Raw genomic sequence first — 19,118 nt, 5'->3', positions numbered from 1 at the left:
AGTAGCTGCTTTCAACACAGCAGCTGCATTCTACACAGTAGCTGCTCTTTACACATTAGAAATATTTGTTTTCTGATGGTCTTAGGGGACCCCTGTGAAAGGGTCGTTCGACCCCCAAAGGGGTCGCGACCCACAGGTTGAGAACCACTGGTTTAGGGAGAGCACAAGGGAGGAGGTTACCATGAGGAAAGGAGTGATATTTTTGCTAATTAAACTATAATTCAATTAAAACATGCTACACTAATCTGGGATACAACACTACTGAATTTGGTCAAATGTTATTAATAAATTGCACGTTTATCAGCTGAGGTAAGTGCACAGGGGACAAAACCTATTTAATACTATTCTGGTTTCCTAAAACTTTCTTGGAAAGATAAGGCTTGTGGGAACAGAGCTTTAAATGTTTTATCTTCAAATAAAATATTGCTGGTTATTTAAACTGAACACTTCTAACGTTAACATATAAATATCTTTTTATCTTTCCCTGCTGTTTTTGCCTGCTTTTAGTGAGGTCCTAAAGTAAATTTGTCACCAGGAATCATATTTATGTCTGAGTGCATTAGTTTACCATAGTAGTTCTCTGCTCAAATAGCTACAAATCTGCAACAGTGTATTTTTATTTGAAGACTGTTACTATTATTTTATGGGGTAATTTACCAAACTTAGAGCAAAACTATCTGGGGCAATGATGGAGTGCTGGCTCATAGTGACCCATTCACAATTTATTTACGTTGTAAAACGTTTTTAAGAAAAATTAAATAAAATATGAAATTGGGTTGGTTGCTGTAGGTAACTGCTTTGCAGTTGATGTCTTTGTTCCAGTTGTAAAACCAGACCTTAAAGTAGAGTTCCAGTCATTTTTTTGTGTTTATTAACCACTTCAAGTCCAGACACTTTCACCCCCTTCCTGTCCAGGCCAATTTTTAGCTTTCAGTATTATCACACTTTTAGTGACAATTGCGCGGTTATGCAACACTGTACCCATATGAATTTTTTAGCATTTTTTTGAGACAGATAAAACTTTATTTTGGTAGTATTTATTTTTACTTTTTTTGCAATATAAATGAAAAAGTCCAAACATTTTGAAATTTTTTTTTTCAAATAAATAATATTTCTTCATAAATCTTGGCCAAAATGTATTCAGTTATCTTTTAAGTAAAAGAAATAATCCAAATTAGTTTATAACGAAAATTTTTTAACATACTGTCACCATAGCAGTATAGTGTCACCACTTGTGGGGGGTGATGCGGTAAGATGCCGCTTTGTGAATTGTTCCTGTTCAAAGTTTGTGGTTGAACTTTTGGTAAGTTGGAATGTTTGACCGCAAACCAAACAGGGGGGGTGTTTGGCCCATCACTAATTGAAACCTTTATATACATTATGGGAGTGAATAAGGTTCAGGGGGGAAGCATTTTTTAAATGAAGTCAAGATCAAGAACACAAGGATATGACCTCAAACTAGCAGGTGGAAAGATCAAATCTAATCTTTAGAAAGTATTATTTTACTGAAAGGGTAGTTGATGCTTGGAACAGACTTCTAGCAGAGGTAAAGAGTCAGACAATAGTACATGGCTTTAAAGTGTTACTAAACCCAGGACCGTGCATTCTGGTTTCCCACAGTACACAGAACATGGAAACTTAATTATTTTAGTAAATACAAACTGCTAAATACCTTTTCTCATCAGCAGTATATGTCAGTCTTGCGACTTCTATTAGTGTCCAGCAGAGCACATGTTAAAGCTTGTGGGAGGAGTTTTTGTTTTGCTCTAGGAGGATGCAGAACCCCTGACCTCTGTCTGGACAGTGCTGAGTGGCCCTGTGCTGATCAACGCACTCTCCCAAGAGAAAAAAAAGAAACCTCTCTAGCAATACACACCAAACTGAGTATGTGCAGATTGACTCCACATGGTATGTCTTATCAGGAGATAAGAGGGGGGCACTGGAAGAAGGGGAGGATCAGAGAAGTCATGATTAAACAGCCTTTTTACACAATGCAGAGGATAAACCCCTTAGGTTCCACAGTAAGTATATCAAGCATGCATTACTGTATATACAGACTGATTTTACTATTGTGGGTTTAGTAACACTTTAAACATGCTTGAGACAAATACAGATCTATACTCTATACAAAAAAAAGTTAACAGAAAAAAAGCAAAAAACAAAAATTAAAAAATACGAAAACATGAATACATAAACAACAAAACAAAAATACATACCAAAAAAAAGGGTAGACATGATGGACCACTTAGTCTTTTTTCTGCCATCACTTTTCTGTGTTCCTATGTTTCGTGTCACATGTAACAGAAGGTTACAGGATCAGGGATACACAGTGCTGGAGGATGAGAGAAGATCATGCATCATTTTTTTTTTGTTCTAAAATAAAACAGCTTTCCAAAGAACGCTAATCCACTGTAGCTTATAGAAACTGATCAGATTGCACCTCTCATCAGTTACAGTGGACCTGTGCTTAAGAAGTAAAGATTTCCAAAGTTATAGGAGACATGTAGATATGTTAATTTTGCTGAAGCAGTGAGAATGTACCTTTAATCCTGAATTCCTACTGAAAAAGAGCAGTGGTGTGGGAGTGTGTCTAGGTACTCCTGTGTCCACAATCTCAGCTGTATATTAGCAGTGTGATATCCAAGGTACTGATGATCTCAGGAGATCTGGAGTGAGATTTGGTGATAGTACTTTTTTGCTGCTCACAGTTCTCCTTGCTGGAGGCTCTGACATAAGGAAGCAAAGCTTAGCCTTAGCCAACGTGGCCACCTCAACTCAAAGATACAGTGCAGAACATGGCATGGTAGGTCATTAATGGGGTAAATATCAGCTCCCAGGAAACCACAGACTATATTGGTGACTAGCCCGCCTGTCGGTACCACTAGCACTCCACAGGTCAGGTGCCCCCAGAGTATGGAATCTAAGCCCCAGAGCACTTGTTCACCAGGGCCCCTGATGGTGGGGATGGACATGGAGCGCTCTGAGACCAGGTCGTGACTACTGGGTACACCCACCAGTGGTAGGGGTGTTCGCCAGGGGCTCCCACAGGGGAGAGCCTGATATGAGGAGGTCAGGTGACCCCAATGGGATGGATGGATGGCTGAGCAGGTGCGAGGTCAGACAAGCCGGGTCGGTAGCCGTGGGGACAGTGCAGTACAAAGCAGCGGGCAGAGAATAGTCGGGTCACACGCCAGGTCAGCAACAGCAGATCAGATCCAATAGGGGGCATCCAGGAGAGAGGTCAGGCAAGCCAAGGGTCAGAGCAGGAGAATACAGCGTGGTCAAGGACAATCCGGGTCAGCAACAATCAGGGTACAGGTTCACAGATAACAGGAATGCAGGAAAGACCAGACGGCACTCAATGACAGTTCAGGGCTGTTTAAATATCGCGCCCTGCGCTGTCATTGGTGCCAGGCGCGTGCCCGCGGCCTCTAGTGCGCATGCGCGAGTTTGGATGCTGCGGCCGGCCCAGACCTAGTGCCCGTGTCCCTGCACAAGGCGGCGCACTGCGCCTGCGCCGGGACCAGCGCCGTGGTGATCCCTGACAAGCCCTTTGTCCTCTGCATGTATTATTTGGGCACAGCTTTCTAAAGTTTAGTTCCTCTTTAAGAATAGATGAATGATAATGAATGGTTGCTAACTGGTTGGTAGAAGTTAATATGTTTTATATTCTGCTACTTACCTTTGTACTGTAAGTAATCCTGCATGCATAGGGATAATATGTAGATGATAGAACTCTTATATTAAAATATTCTTGTATAATTGGTATATGACTTATGACTTCTAAATGTGGTTTTCTTATCATTTCTTTCCAGTTAATTTTGATCACTTCCAAATATTACGAGCTATCGGAAAAGGGAGTTTTGGCAAGGTAAGAACATGCTTATACATTTAGAATTTCACTTTTGTATTTGTTCATTAAAGATATTGTGAATGGGTTGCATATTTTATTTGTAAGTTTACTTCAGTGAATTTAATGATGTTAGCTAATCAACATTAAGACCTGGCAGTTGGCAGACTTAATGAAGCATAATAAGCTCTTGTCTATGTCATGTTTGTCTTGCTTAAGTTCTGTAAATGGCCTTTGCATAATAACAAGTCTTGTCAATGACACGTTTTTAGCTTTTTTCCAATGTCTATAAAGCCTATATTTCAAATGGTTATTAAAGCATTAAAACACAAAGTAACATAATATGCTTGAAGTGTATGTAAACCCTTCCATGAAACTATGGGCATATAGCTTAGGAAGACTAATAATAAACATTCCTACCATAAATTGCAACAATTTAGTAGCAGAATTGTTTTAGGTTTTTGATTCAGGTCACATGTCAGTTTTCTCCATACTGTGCGATCCTGGTCTGGTGATATTTTTTCTGTTTTTTTCCCCATTCCTAGCTTCCTTACCTAGCTGTGCAGAAATACGTTGCACAAAAGTGATCACGTGACCCCAGCTCAATGGAAACAAAAATACTACTGACATAGTATTCATAATTTTTATCCTGGGATCAATTGCTTATTATCTATCAAGGCCACTTGAGTGTAAAGTAAAACTATTCTGTTTTGGTCTATTAAGACAGCAAGGCTGTTAATCAGATAGCTGGAGCTCCCTACTGTTCCTGTGATGTGCATGTTTGGGAGGTGAGGAGAACAAGTATGGCTTTTTCTGGAGAAAGAAGTGGACCACAAGGGCAGCAATGGTGCAGAGGCTAGAAAAGCCTGCAGAGTTGCTACCAGAATTAAAAAAGTACAAACAAATGGCAGGGTCACCAGGTTTATTTTATATTTACTACAATGATTTTACTGCTACCACACAGTGCACATAAATGACAGCTTTGTTTGGAAGCCTCTAATAAAGAAATAAGTTTGGGTTTACTGAGACTTTAAAACTATATCCAGATACTACTATATATAAGCAATCACTCAAACCTGCCAACAGTGTTGAACATCCCAGGAGAGTCAAAGATCGTGGCAGCATACATAATAAGCAATTGATCCACTAATCTGAAGATTTTCATTAGTAAAATAAATCTTCCTGGAACAGATTTATGCTAATAGATGCAATCAAACATATCTAGTAATCGTTTACTCCTTATGCATCACATAAGGCATAAGAGTGGCCTGGTAAAGCAGTCCAAAGGGAAAATTGCTGTGTGATTCCAGGAGGAAATGGTTATCTTTAAACAGAATGATTGCACTTCACTGTGGTGGTGATGTTCTAAAAAAGAAGTGTACTATTTTACATGAAAGGGGGCAGGGATTCTCAATACAAAAAACCTTTACCCCTGGTTCACATCTGTGTGCATGGTGCTGCTGTGGGACCCACACAAATACATGCAGCCGCGCCACCCACACAGAGGAATACGGGACCCGCAGGCGGGTGCCATTAATTCTAATAGCATGCCTCCCGCACTGGAAATCTCAAACATACTGGGAACCTCAGTTCCTGTGCAGGTTGCAATTTCCAAAGGAGTGCAGGGACTTCTTCCCTGCGTGTCCCAGGGCACGGGAGTCCATTGAAATGAATGGGCTCTCGTGCCGAGGCAAATCGTGGCCTGTACAACCGCACAGATGTGAACCAGGGCTTAGTGTTAAAAGTGATGTCCCAATTGGATCCTATTGAAACACACATTGGCCTTCCTGCCCCAGGGGGAGGGAAGCAGATACCACTGTGGACTCATCATATTCTGCTGAGTAAATTCATCATTTGTCTAGTTAAGCACATTACCCTAATACACGTATCTCAGGACCAGAGCAATTTTTGCAATTCAGCTATAGATTTATTGCTTTGCCAATAAATATATTAATGCTCATGATATGGAAATTATACCTATACCTTGTTTTTGAAGGACAAACAATGGTTTCTTTATGTAGCATTGCCATCCAGTAATTCTTTTTTTTTCCGTTATTGATCAATGGTACTTTTAAAACAACTGTAACAGGATTTAAAGCACAAGTTTTATTCTGTGATCTGTGTGGTTTATTCCAGGTCTAAAACAAAAGTCTAGGTATGACGTTTTTGAAGCAGATATAAGGCTCAAAGAAATCACAGATCACTCTTTAAGAAGCAGGAACTGCTCTGATTGGCTCTTGCCTATATATACAAACTTCAACCATTAAAAGAAAAGCCAATCATGTTGGTAGCATATGCATGAGCAATCACACATGGGTGGAGGGTAAGGAGGTAATGTAAAATTTGTAATTTTACTGTTATAAAGTTTAGGGTTGAAGGGACAGCAGAGCTAGTATTGTTTTGACAAATGGATGTATGGCATCAACACACTATATTGCCAATATCTCACCGGATCAGGGACAGGTAAATATAAGACTGGCAGGAGTAGCTGGGGAACCTCAACCAAGCTACATGCCTTTCAACACTGGGGAGAGTACATTGCAAAGGGAAGCTGCCAAGTCTCCCCATATTTGTTCAATGACATCACCCAGGATGTTGCTCACATTAAAACAATTCCACGGATCTGTCATTTTGCAGCAGTAGTAGTGAGGGGCAATATCATTGGGCAGCAGTGGAGGAAATTGTTGGGGGGGAGGGTGGGTTGCCGTGGATAACAATGGATGTCCCCATGACAGTTCTCAGCTTCCCATGCCATTTTTACAACAATAGATTGTCTATTAGCTTTGGAAAAGGCCAGAGCAAAAAAACAAATTTTGCCTTTCTTAGACTCCAATAGGATTTCGCACTAAGGTCAGGGTTTGTGAACTTCCCGCTAGGTTAAACGGACCTCCTGCAAACTGAACCCGCCCCAGGTCAGTCATCCTCACACATACCTCAGGAGTTGTCTGCAGCACATTATCTGCACCAAGGAACATTTTGGAAAAGCCCAGACCATTTCTGTTGTCTATGCGCATTAACAAAAGCCTTTCGCCCTATGCCATCCTTGCTCTGACTATATGAATTTCAATTTCCAAGTAAGAAATCCTCACATAATAATTGGCCATGTCCTTCAATATGGAAAATGAATAGGGCAGTGTTGCATAAAACCCATCAGAATATCCCCTAGATTATTCAGAGTATAGGGCAGGTTTATTATCCCATACATTTTAAATTTAGTTGCAAAAAATCTTGCAGAAATCTTAACTCCTGTAGAACTATGATTGCCTTTTGAGTAACTCCCTTTGAGTGACTTAGAACCTGATCCTGAGACCCAAGCCTTAAAAGAATAGATTGCCAAAACTCTTAAAAAAGGCTTACATCTTCTGCAGGTGCAGGGTTTTCTATTTGCAAACAAAACTGAATTGACCAGAAACTCAATGAGATACCAATTACAAATAAGTGCCCCTTACCCATAACTGGGTAATAATCTCTTGATACTTGATCTAATGCAATCTCTGAAATTTTCATTAGTTAGGTGTCTGCGGATCTGATTACATAATGTGAAACCACCAAGGGGACTCATAGAAAATAGCTTTTAAACCAAGAGACAGTAAAAAAAAACCCTTGTAATGCTGTTTGCCCTTTGCGATGTCCCTTCCCTAATTCAGAAAAGTGTGTGTTAGTTTGCAGGGCTATTCTGGGTAAATTTGTCATAGTTTACTCTGATGAAATGGTTCTTTCTTCTGATACCTTAGAGAAGCACAAGTCCCAAAGACGTGAATTGCAAGATTCCCTAAGGATCCCTTCTGTTTTTTACAAATCTCTCCTGAAACCAGTTAACTTTATTCTTCTGTGAGGAAGGGAAGTAATGTGAAACACTCAGCCTTTAAATACTAATGCAAAGTCAAATTTAACTGATAAAAGAAGGGGGAATTGTTGAGTACTTTGACAGCAGGAAAATATGTGACCTCACATGTCTCATCTACTTAACGATTATATTATATTACTGGATAGCCTGAAGGTCTACAAGAGCAGGGACACCAGTCAAAACAAGAAATCACTATACCAAATGCCCAACTGTGCGTCAAAATAATAATCTGCATTTACTCTTCCAAAGTCTATGCAATGCAAAATAATGCACAGCTGAAGAAAATTTTAACAAAAAGCATATATTGTATTTATTTTTTATTCCACTAATTACACTTAGGTCATCCTAGGTTAGTGTCTATGGCTAAGAGCTTCCTCAAATAGAGAGGAAAGCAATATAAACCTGATTCATGGTTGTAGGTTACTTATTCCTACCCAGTATAAATATGGGAAGACAATGTTCAGTGAATTTTTTAAATCTGAGAACCGTTTCAACTATAAATGAAGAGAAAGGCAATATAAATTGGATTCACAGTTGTAAGTTACCTATTCAGACCTCGTACAGAAATGAGGAAGACAGTAGTGAGACAAGGTCATCCAGTGCAAAGATAAAAAGCTGCGCCCAGCCTCAACCCTCTCTTCTCTGCTGGATGGAGAAGGGAACAGGGCCAATAGAGACATGTGCCCAAATGTATGCAATGTTTGTGACATGCGATAATCTAGAACCAATGTTTGGTTGTGGTACACTGCAACAAACTGAAGAGTTTAACATTGGTGTAGAAATACGGGGCTAACCGGGACAAAAGAAAAAATGGCTCTGCACTGGTGGTGTCACTGGAAGTAAAAAAATGTCCCTGCATCAGTGTTGCCTCAGGAAGGAAATAAATTCCCTAAATCGGTAGTGTCACTAGAAGGTAAAATGTCCCAGCATTTGTAGTGTCATTTGAGGAGGGTTTAAGAGTGCAGATTATGCAAATCGCAGGGTTTAGAAGTGAGTACAGGGCTCCAGAGTATGTACCACGCAGAGCTCCAGAGTGTGCATAGTGCAGCACTGTAGACTGCATATCATGCAAGTTTAGGATTGTGTATTGCACTGGGTGCAGGGTCAGGTATTGCACAAGGCACAGGGTCCGGGGCCCAGGAGTGGATATGGCTCAGGGTTCAGAAGTGGGTAACACAACAATACAGAGCTCTACTCGCAACCCCCAGTACAGAGCTCTTCCCTCAAACCCCCCCCTTCCCCACTACAAAGCTTTTTCCCCACCCCCCCAGTACAGAACTCTTCACTCAACTTGCCTCCCCCACCCTACAAAGTTCTTCTCTCAGTCTCCCCCTCCTTAAAAGTCCGGTCAGCTCCCCACCCGTCACGGTGCTGACCAATCAGATGCTGTCTAGCCTGTACTGTCATCCCTGCACTGAGAGGTTAGAAATCCATGGGAGTTTCAAAATCTCACACCTCTCCTTGCAGGGATGACACTTGGAGAGGACATCGCAGGCTTGTGTTCCAGCCCCCGCCCCCCCCTTCAGAAGAAGAATACATGTAGGGGAGGATGCAGCCTCCTGTGCTGATTGCCGTGTCTGTGCAGTGACAGCATGGGTCTAGTGCAGGGAGACTTCCCACACTGCTCCTGTGTGAACTGAGGCTATAACAAGCCTGGGTTCACACAGGAGCAGTAGGGAAACCGCATGTGATTTGGAAAGGAACCATACAGCATTCCTGTTCAAATCACATGCTATTCTTTGCGGTGCAATTTGCGTCCATTGACGCATATCGCAACACAAAGTATCAGTTTCAGGTATTGAGAGCATTTTCACGAGTACTCATACTCATGAAAATACTTGGTATCAGCACCAATACTGATATTATCAGTGCATCCGCAGTCCCCAGTCATGAATCGTGGACTGTTTAACCGCCTCCCGCCTGCCATATAAGGTAATGACGGGCGCAAGGCGGTTCTCTCGTTCTAACCGCACATGCGCAGCTCAGGGAGCACACTGCTCCCTGGGACACAGCGGATCACCGATCAACGGAAAGAGCCGAAGATGTCGGCTCGGTCATGTGATCAGCTGTGTCCAATCACAGCTGATCACATGTAAATAGGGAAATGCCGGTTATCGGCATTTCTCTCCTCTTAAGCTGTCACGCTGACAGCTCGAGAGGAGAGGCGAGCCGGTAATCAGCTTACTCAGAGGGGACATGTACACTGATCATCAGGGCACTGATGATCAGTGTGCCCTGATGACAAGTGTAGCCCCAGCAGTGCCACCTGTCAGTGTCCATCAGTGCCAGCTGTCAGTGCTCATCAGTGCCACCTACCAGTGCCACATATCAGTGCCTACCAGTGCACATCAATGCCACATATCAGTGCCCATCTGAGCTGCCTTTCAGTGTTACCTCTCAGTGCCACCTATCAATGCCAGTCAGTGCAACCTATCAGTGTCGCCAATCAGTGCCAGTCAGTGCCGCCTATCCGTGCCAGTCAGTGCCGCCTATCAGTGCTGCCTATCAGTGCCCGTCAGTGCTGCCTATCAGTGCCGCCTAACAGTGCCAGTAAGTGCCACCTAACAGTGCCAGTCAGTGCTGCCTATCAGTGCCGCCTATCAGTACCATATATGAGTGCTACCTTTCAGTGCCCATTAGTGATGCCTGTCAATGTCCATCAGTGCCACCTACCAGTGCCTCCTCATCAGTGGCCATCACTGCAGCCTCATTAGCGCACATCAGTGAAGGAAAAAAATCACTTATTTACAAAAATTTATAACCAAAACTAAGAAAAAACTTTTTTTTTTAAATTTTCAGTGGTCTTTGGTTTGTTTAGCAAAAAATAAAAAACCCAGAGGTGATTAAATACCATCAAAAGAAAGCTCTGTCTGTCTAAAAAAAAATGTCATATGTGTACAATGTTGCATGACCGCGCAATTGTCATTCAAAGTGTGACAGCGCTGAAAGCTGAAAATTGGCCTGGGCAGGAAGGGGGTATAAGTGACCGGTAGGTGAGTGGTTAAAGCCTACCTACACTAGTGCTACTGCTTCTAAGTGAGTGGTTTCCTCTTCTGCTAGAAATATATTTTGCTTTGGAATATCCTGCATTGTCCTAAATCCCATCCTAAGTTCTACTAGCAAATAAACCTCCAAAAAGACAACTCCTAGGCTGTGTATTGAGCCAGAGTGGATGGAGTGTTGCTGCATGCCTGGCTGTGACTTCTAAAGTAGCTATATATTTCTTGAACTAGAAGTAGTTAAGGAAACGTTCACTCTATGTAATATATATGTACCTAATAGTTTCTTTCCTGTTTTTTGCACTACTTGTCACTACACAAGCCACAAAAAGCACAATGGTAAGAGGCAATGGATCCTTTTTAATGCTTTGCTACCCAAGTGTGTCAAGAATTACTATACACTAATAATACTTTTTGCAGATGGGTAAAAACAGTAGGCCCTATTCTAGCTAATGTGACAAGGCTCCGTGACCCAAAACCCCATATTCTAAAGGTAATTGGGTAATCTGGGAACCAACAAAAGCATCACACAACTAACCTCCTTTGAGCAATACTATGTGAAACTTTATTCTACCCAACCCTCACAACCATTACGGTAATTCTTCAGCAGTTTATGGACCAAGCTATTTTACCTAAATTAACCTATAAAGAACATCTCAATTTCTCAAATACTGTTGAGAAAGTACAATGGGCAATTAAACTTCTGCAAATGATAAAACCCCAGGACCGAATAATTACTGATTACCCAATTTTTATAAAAGTTTAGTTTTTGAAGTGTCATCAGGTTTAATTGATCTTCATACTCCTATTTTCACCCATTATACTTTGACTTTAATGAAGCATATACCACCTTTATCCTTAAACCAGGGATAAATCCTGAACACATCCAATCCTACAGACCCAGATTACTATTTAATGCAGAGTACAAGCTTTTAGCTAAAATCATAAAGGCTGTATCCAAACCCACATTTCAATTGTAGCAGTACACCCTTAGGGTTTGCTGATGGGACCCCCTGATGGGTCATTCAACATTTTCCCTCCCAGTTCCTCCTCAATATATTGTCACTGATCAATTACAAAGGCCAAATTTCTGGTTATTGTATCAATTTATATTGATACAAGTCAGTTTATCTAACTCGGACCACAGCATCATGGGACACACAGTATCCCTTTTTATGGTGCAAGGTGAAAACTCCTTAACTGGGGTCCATACAGTTGCAAGAAAAAGTATGTGAACCCCTTGGGATTACGTGGAGTTTTGCATGAATTGGGCATAAAATGTGCTCTGAACGTCATCTAAGTCACAACAATAGAACACAGTCTGCTGAACATAATACTACACAAACATTAGATGTTGCCATGGTTTAATTGCACATAACATGTAAACATTCACAGTGCAGGGAGGAAAAAGTATGTGAACCTTTGGACTTAATAACTGGTTGACCCTCCTTTGGCAGCAATAACCTCAACCAAACGTTTCCTGTAGTTGCAGATCAGACCTGCACAACGATCTGGAGTAATTTTGGACCGCTCCTCTTCACAAAACTGTTTCAGTGTAGCAATATTCTTGGGATGTCTGGTGTGAATCGCTCTCTTAAGGTCATGCCACAGCATTTCAATCGGGTTGAGGTCAGGACTCTGACTGGGCCACTCCAGAAGGCGTATTCTGTGGTGTTGCAGCCATTGTTTTGTTGAATTACTTGTATGCTTTGGGTCATTGTCCTGTTGCATCACCCATCCTCTGCGGAGCATCAGTTGGCAGACAGATGGTCGTACCTTTTCCTGCAAAATGTCTTGATAAACTCTGGAATTCATTTTCCCATCAATGACAACAATCTGTCCAGGCCCTGAGGGAGCAAAGCAGCCCCAAACCATGATGCTCCCTCCGCCATGTTTTACAGTGGGGATGAGGTTTTGATGTTGGTTGCTGTGCCTTTTTTTCTCCACACATAGTGTTGTGTGTTCTTCCCAAACAACTCAATCTTGGTTTCATCTGTCCACAGTATATTTGCCAGTAGTGCTGTGGAACATCCAGGTGCTCTTTTGCAAACTTCAAACGTGCTGCAATATTCTTTTTGGACAGCAATGGCTTCCTCCGTGGTGTCCTCCCATGTACTCCATTCTTGTTTAATGTTTTCCTTATTGTAGATGTGTCAACAAAAATGTTAGCTTGTGCCAGAGATTTCTGTAGGTCTTTAGCTGACACTCTGGGATTCTTCTTTACCTCATGCAGCATTCTACGCTGTGCTCTTGCAGTCATTTTTACAGGACGACCACGCCTAGGGAGAGTAGCAACAGTGCTAAACTTTCTCCATTTGTAGACAGTCTGTCTTACCGTGGACACATGAACATCAAGGCTTTTGGAGATACTTTTGTAACCCTTTCCAGCTTCATGCAAGTCAACAATTCTTGATCGTAGGTCTTCTGAGAGCTCTTTTCTGCGAGGCATGGTTCACATCAGACAGTGCTTCTTGAAACCAGTAAACCCAAAACAGGTGTGTGTTTTTTAAGGGCAGGACAGCTGTCAGCAACAGATTCAATATCATCACACTGATTGGAGTCAAGGTTGGCTCACTCCTGGCTCCAATTAGCTCTGGGAGAAGTCATTAAGCTAGGGCCTCACATACTTTTTCCTCCACGCACTGTGAATGTTTACATGTTATGTGCAATTAAACCATGGCAACATTTAATGTTTGTGTAGTATTATGTTCAGCAGACTGTGTTCTTCTATTGTTGTGACTTAGATGACGTTCAGAGTACATTTTATGCCCAATTCATGCAAAACTCCACGTAATCCCAAGGGGTTCACATACTTTTTCTTGCAACTGTATACCCAAAAACTAAAACAAACTACATCAATGCAGTGTTATTACCTAATAAACACATAATTCCAATAATACTTGATCCCATTTTAACGCCCCACTTCATGGGTAGGGTAAGCCTGTTAAAATGGTAGCTTTCATTCATACTTTTGTGTGTGTTACAGGTCCTTCCAATCTTCTACCCAAAACAATCTAAAACACTCTATCCCTAAAAAACTTTACACGATGTAGCAGGAGTTAATTTGGGGCAAGAGAAGAGCTGGCCAGCATAATCTGCTTGGCCATAAATTGTAAGACCTAGCTTCTCTTACTAGACATATAAAAGACTGAATTCATGGCGCCTCCATATAGTTCTTTTACAATACTCAATAGTTTTTGCGTAGAATGTTGGATCACTATCCCCCCATATATGTCCTTTCTGCTCTGCCCACACAACCTTGTTGATTTGCAGGGGGAACCCCTCCTAGGAAATTTTAGGATTGACCAACTGCGACACCCTAACAACTATTTGCTCCTTGGTCTCTATGCAGGGCTAGCAACTTACAAGTTTGATTGTTAGTTTGACGATATACTGAAACACATACTCTATCCTCCATGTATTATTTTGCTTTGATGCTTTCTATTGCGACTGTAAACCTTACCAACTTTATTGGCCAAAATATTACATCCTTAAGATTGTCATCTGCATACTTACCTAAAAAATAAGTAAATAAACTTGTTTAGGGCATGTAAAATTATATTCATAGTTTAAGAGATTCTGGTACAATGCAGCTTTCTGTTATAGAGGTGGAGATTTAAGTAACAGCCACCTAACCCTCTGATTTTTTTTTTAATTTGCTATCTTTCTGGCAATTGCAGCATAAATCTCAAATAGAATAAAGTAGATTCCCTTTAACTTCAGATTTAGGGATGAGCAAAACTGATGATTTTCATTTACCCAAAAATGCAAGGAAAATTCGGAGATTTTGGCAAAATGCAATTGAAGTTAATGAGGATGGTAAATTAGGGTGATTTTTAAGAATTTCAATTATACTAAACCTGTTCAAAAGAATAAAAAAAAATTAAAGCAACAGTACACAAAAAAGTAAATTGGTAGATTTTTTTTAAGAAAATTTGCACCTAAGCAGCTCAAAATTTTCAATTGAGGTTTTCCATTAAATTAATTTTAATTCTACTTATCCCTAGTAAGGTTTTTCTTCTAAGCTTTTTTTCTCTGTGATCGAAATTGCTTTGACCACACTTCTGTCCCAGAATGAGGTAAAACTGAAGGTATGACTGAGAAAAAAAGCATGTTTATTTCCTTACACTTCTACATTGATAAAAATGCTAAGCAGGAATTCAGTAAGTGCCGTCTTGGCAAGGCTGTAGGATTGGAACCGTGGGAGGGATGGGAACAAAATTAATTGTATGCCAGTGGGAAGTCAGACTGTTAAATCAAAACAGGACATTTGTGATTTACACCTAGTGAGACAATTTCATTCACGTTATATTCTACAGAAAGTCCAATAAATTGCTTCATTTTATTTTGTGCTCAAGTGACGTGAAACAGCAAAATTAATTAAAATGTATTTGCATCAATCAAATATTAGCAGTGTGACATTTAGCATTACATGCAGCAAGCACAAGCTGCCCACTAATAGAAAATGGTTCATTTAATAGCACAATCCTGGCATTTCAACATAGCTTTTTAAAACCTTCTTTTTGTTTCAGTTTAGGATGGTAGTGGGTTAAAGTCATTTTTTATTGCTGTTTGTGTAGCCATTGGGGATACATACCTCCTAAGAGTTTGAGAGAGGGACAACCTGGAAATGAGAAAACATACAGCATGCTGGAAATTGGGTGTGGCTAAGTTAGATATTAGGTGTATCCTTAAGAAACATGTCTGGCAGGACTAGGGACATCAGTTTAGATCCCAGCCATGACACCACCTGTATGGAGTAGTCATAGTGCCCCTTATATTGCTGGTCGGCAAGAGCAAAAAGATGCCCAGTGTCTGTGGTGAATGCGAGGAAAAAATGGCTGGCTTTGGTGGCCAGTGGGAATAAAAATAAGTTTGACATTAATGCAGAGTAGGAGAAGAAAATGCCCAGTGTTGGTGGTAAGTTGGAATTAAAAGGTCAACATCAGTGGTCAGTGGAAGGAAAAAAATGCCTGGCCTGGGTGATTAAAGTGAGTCAGTAGACAGCAGGAGGAAGAACATTCTCGACATGGGTAGTTGTAACGGAACCGGACCCCAGACCGCACTTGGGTATTTCCGTTATACTGCAGCTTCCCTGTCCATCATGGATGAACACCATCCATGGACCACACCCGCTGATCATGCAGGAAAAAAGACAGCACCAGTCTCTTCTTAAGACAGTAAGTCAACTCCTTTATTTTTACACAAAACACAATATATATATATACAGGGTGGGGAAACACAACCAGGAACAGGAAACACATCATCAGCCCGCCCCATCAGTGGGAAGGGCTACAGGAAATACATCATCAGCCTGCCCCATCAGTGGGAAGGGCTACAGGAAACACCCCCCCCACCCAACCAAGACACAGAACAAAGGGATGCAGCACATGGCAAAGGACAATGGACAGCCATGTGGCAGGGAACAAAGGACAACACACCAGTATTATTATTATTATTATTATTACGAGTTTATATAGCGCCAAAGGGTTTGCTCAGCGCTGTACAATAGAACACAATAGACATTCACATCCACACCCTGTACCCCTTAACAGGTACAGGGTGGTTAAACATAAGAATTTGGGAAGATGATACAGGGGTCCCCCCACCCCCAAAAGTCACTCCCGTCACAGTAGTAAATGGGAGAAAAATGCCCCAGTGGAGGGTAAGAGGGGGAACTGCTGCTTAGGGGAGAAGTGGAGCGGCATTGGAACTCATTTGGGATGAACAGAGCAAACCACTACTCTGTGTGTGTGAGGGGGGAGGACAGATGCTTTATGGAGAAAGAGGGGAGAACTGGTGCTCTGTTGTGGGAGAGAAAAGCAGTGATGCCCTTTGGATGGAGGATGGGGTAACTAGTGCTCTGCAGAGGGAGAGGGGGGCACCGGAGCTTGGTAGGGTTAGGGAGGAGGACATATTTTGTCAGTGGGGGTCATTGGTGTTCAGTGGATTATTGACCTGTCCCTGTTCTGTGTCCTGCTACCTCCCTCTGCAAGAACTATAGGCTCATCCCACCTGACAGAGCAGCAAAGAATCCAAAACCACATGCAAAAATGAGACTTCCAGCTCTCAGCCAATAGTAGGACACTGATCAGATCCGTGGGATGCTGGGAGTTTTTTAAAACCCAGGAGAGATAGTCCTGTGGAATCCCAGGTGCAAGAATTCTAATTTCTGTCAGGTTTTAGTGCCTTCTGTATCTCTACATGGGAGATTCTTTTTATTTCCTGAGAGAGAGACATTAGTGTATTTTCAGTGGGCATATGGTTTGAGTTATTTGTGTTATTTCATGTGTTGAAAGACTTTTTGTAAGATGGGTTTTGCAGTCCTATACAAGTCTATAGGAATTCAAAAACAGCTTGAAGCAGACCAAATGCAGGTCAGATGGAGGTCAACTGCAGGACAAATGCACCTGCCAATAAATTCTGGATGGGATCAAAAGCATCCTAAACTGATGTCAACCCAAAACCATTTAACACAGGCGCTAACAGGGCTGCCAACATTCCTGGTCAAAACTTTCCTGCAAAACAAAAACATTGGTGGGCTTCACAAAATCATATGTGCTGCTTCCTGCCTGGTGGCACATTCTGCAGGACATGTGGGGCTACTACGTTGTTCCACCAACTATATCCCTCTGTCCAGGGAGGCTGCCTGAGTGGCTTGTAAATGTAGAAATTAATTGGATGGTGGTGCTGGATCTGTCTTGTTGGTTCAAAGAATTTCATTGGACTCTTTTAATTTAAGACCAGGAGATGCAAACTAGATATAAGCATGCCGGATATTTTCACTTTGGATGCATTCGTTCATTGAAGAATTTACTTTAGTCATATTTATTATATTATGTTGAACATATGTGTTTTCAGAATTTGTTACATATCTTCGGCATTTGTTTGGTGCTGGTGGATTTGAAAATTTAGCAGTTTTTTCGAAAGAATGCTATATATTTGATATATTAATGACTCAGATGGATTTAAAATGGATTGATTCAATATTTATGAATGCTACTCCAAGCCACCAAGAGAAATGGCATAAGCTGATTAGACAATATCTACTGGCGTCATGTGCATTTGAATGAACAAAAAGAAGAAAATTCAAATCTATTCATTATCCAAATCCAAATTATTGATTGAATAAAAAATGTAATTCATTTTCCCAGGTGCCGAACTACTATCGGATCATGTGATGTCATCCGAATGAAAGAAATGCATTCATTCATTGTTTTGTTTTTTCGGATTCTTTGACATCCGTTACTATGTCCCTTCAGAGATTCAGATGTATGCAAATGAAATTCTTGTCTGAAAAATGAATGAAAATGAAACTCACATGTCTAGTGCAAGCAATAGTTAAGGGTGCTCTAGATTCTAGACTGCAGGAAGGAAGTGGTGGAGTCTCAGGTATGACCATACAATGAGAAACATGTAAAGTACCTAATTAAAAATTGAATGAAAAGTTTCCACTTTATTAGTGGTGCAAAAATCTAGAAAATTCAGGGGTTCAAATTGACCTCTTCAAAAAATAAATGACCAGGTTTCATGCATCGGGCTTTACTTTAATCTTGCTGGTGCCATCCAAACACATATACTATATGTTTGTGTGTTTTTATAGGACTCCAGAAGGGGGGCTGTAAGGCAGTTATATCTACCCTAATAGGAGTAGGAGGTGTTTTAAGGGGAGCTCCTACAGTTGATTAGATAGGATTATGTGGAAGGTGTGAAAAGGGGAAGAGAGGTCCCAGCAGCCCTTTGGAGAATGCTGTGTGAATAGATAGGAGTAGAAGGTGTATTAATCAATTGGCGACCAGGCTATAGTCAAATTACGATTACAACGCGGTCATCTAATTCTGAAAGGGTGTCATATGACATCCTCCAGAACTGCGCCCACTGGGGCGTGCATCCGGCGAGCTCTGTGATCACTGTGTCCATCGTACACAGCTGATCACATGACATGTTAAAGGTCCAATCACAGTGCCCTTTTACCATGTGATCAGCTGTGTCCAATGACACAGCTGATCATGATGTAAATACAGTTGTTGGTTATTGGCTGCACTTTCTTCATGCTGTCACAGCATGAGGAAAGAGGAAAGCTGGTAGACGGCAAGGGTATTTAAGAAATCATAAGTAGTCCAGTGCAGCCCCCAACCCCAACAGTGTCCATCAGCGCAATCCCAACAGTGTCCATCAGTGCTGCCAGTCAGTGTCCATAAGTGCTGCCAGTCAGTGTCCATCAATGCCAGCAGTTAGTGTCCATCAGTGCCGCCAATCAGTGTCCATCAGTGCCGCCAATCAGTGTCCATCAGTGCTGCCACTGTTCATCTATGCCACCAGTCAGTGATCATGAGTACTGCCAGTCAGTGTCCATCAGTGCCACCAGTCAGTGTCTATCAGTGCCGCCAGTCAGTGCTCGCCAGTGCAACCACTCAGTGCC

At 41.4% G+C, this 19,118-nt stretch overlaps 1 protein-coding gene across 1 annotated transcript in view; it reads left to right on the top strand.

The window, feature by feature from the left end:
- Nucleotides 1–19,118, top strand: part of STK32B (serine/threonine kinase 32B) — a 359,309-nt gene that overhangs the window by 48,037 nt on the left and 292,154 nt on the right. Inside the window, exon 2 of the mRNA XM_089677397.1 lies at nt 3,816–3,871. Within this exon, the coding sequence (XP_089533523.1) occupies nt 3,816–3,871 (56 nt within the window). The remainder of the gene's footprint in view (nt 1–3,815; nt 3,872–19,118) is intronic.

Source organism: Staurois parvus, unplaced genomic scaffold (assembly GCF_062004578.1).
Source record: "Staurois parvus isolate SC_StPar_1 unplaced genomic scaffold, SC_StPar_1.0 ptg000186l, whole genome shotgun sequence".
Classification (NCBI taxonomy): Eukaryota; Metazoa; Chordata; class Amphibia; order Anura; family Ranidae; genus Staurois; species Staurois parvus.
This window is presented reverse-complemented; position numbering and strand designations above follow the sequence as displayed.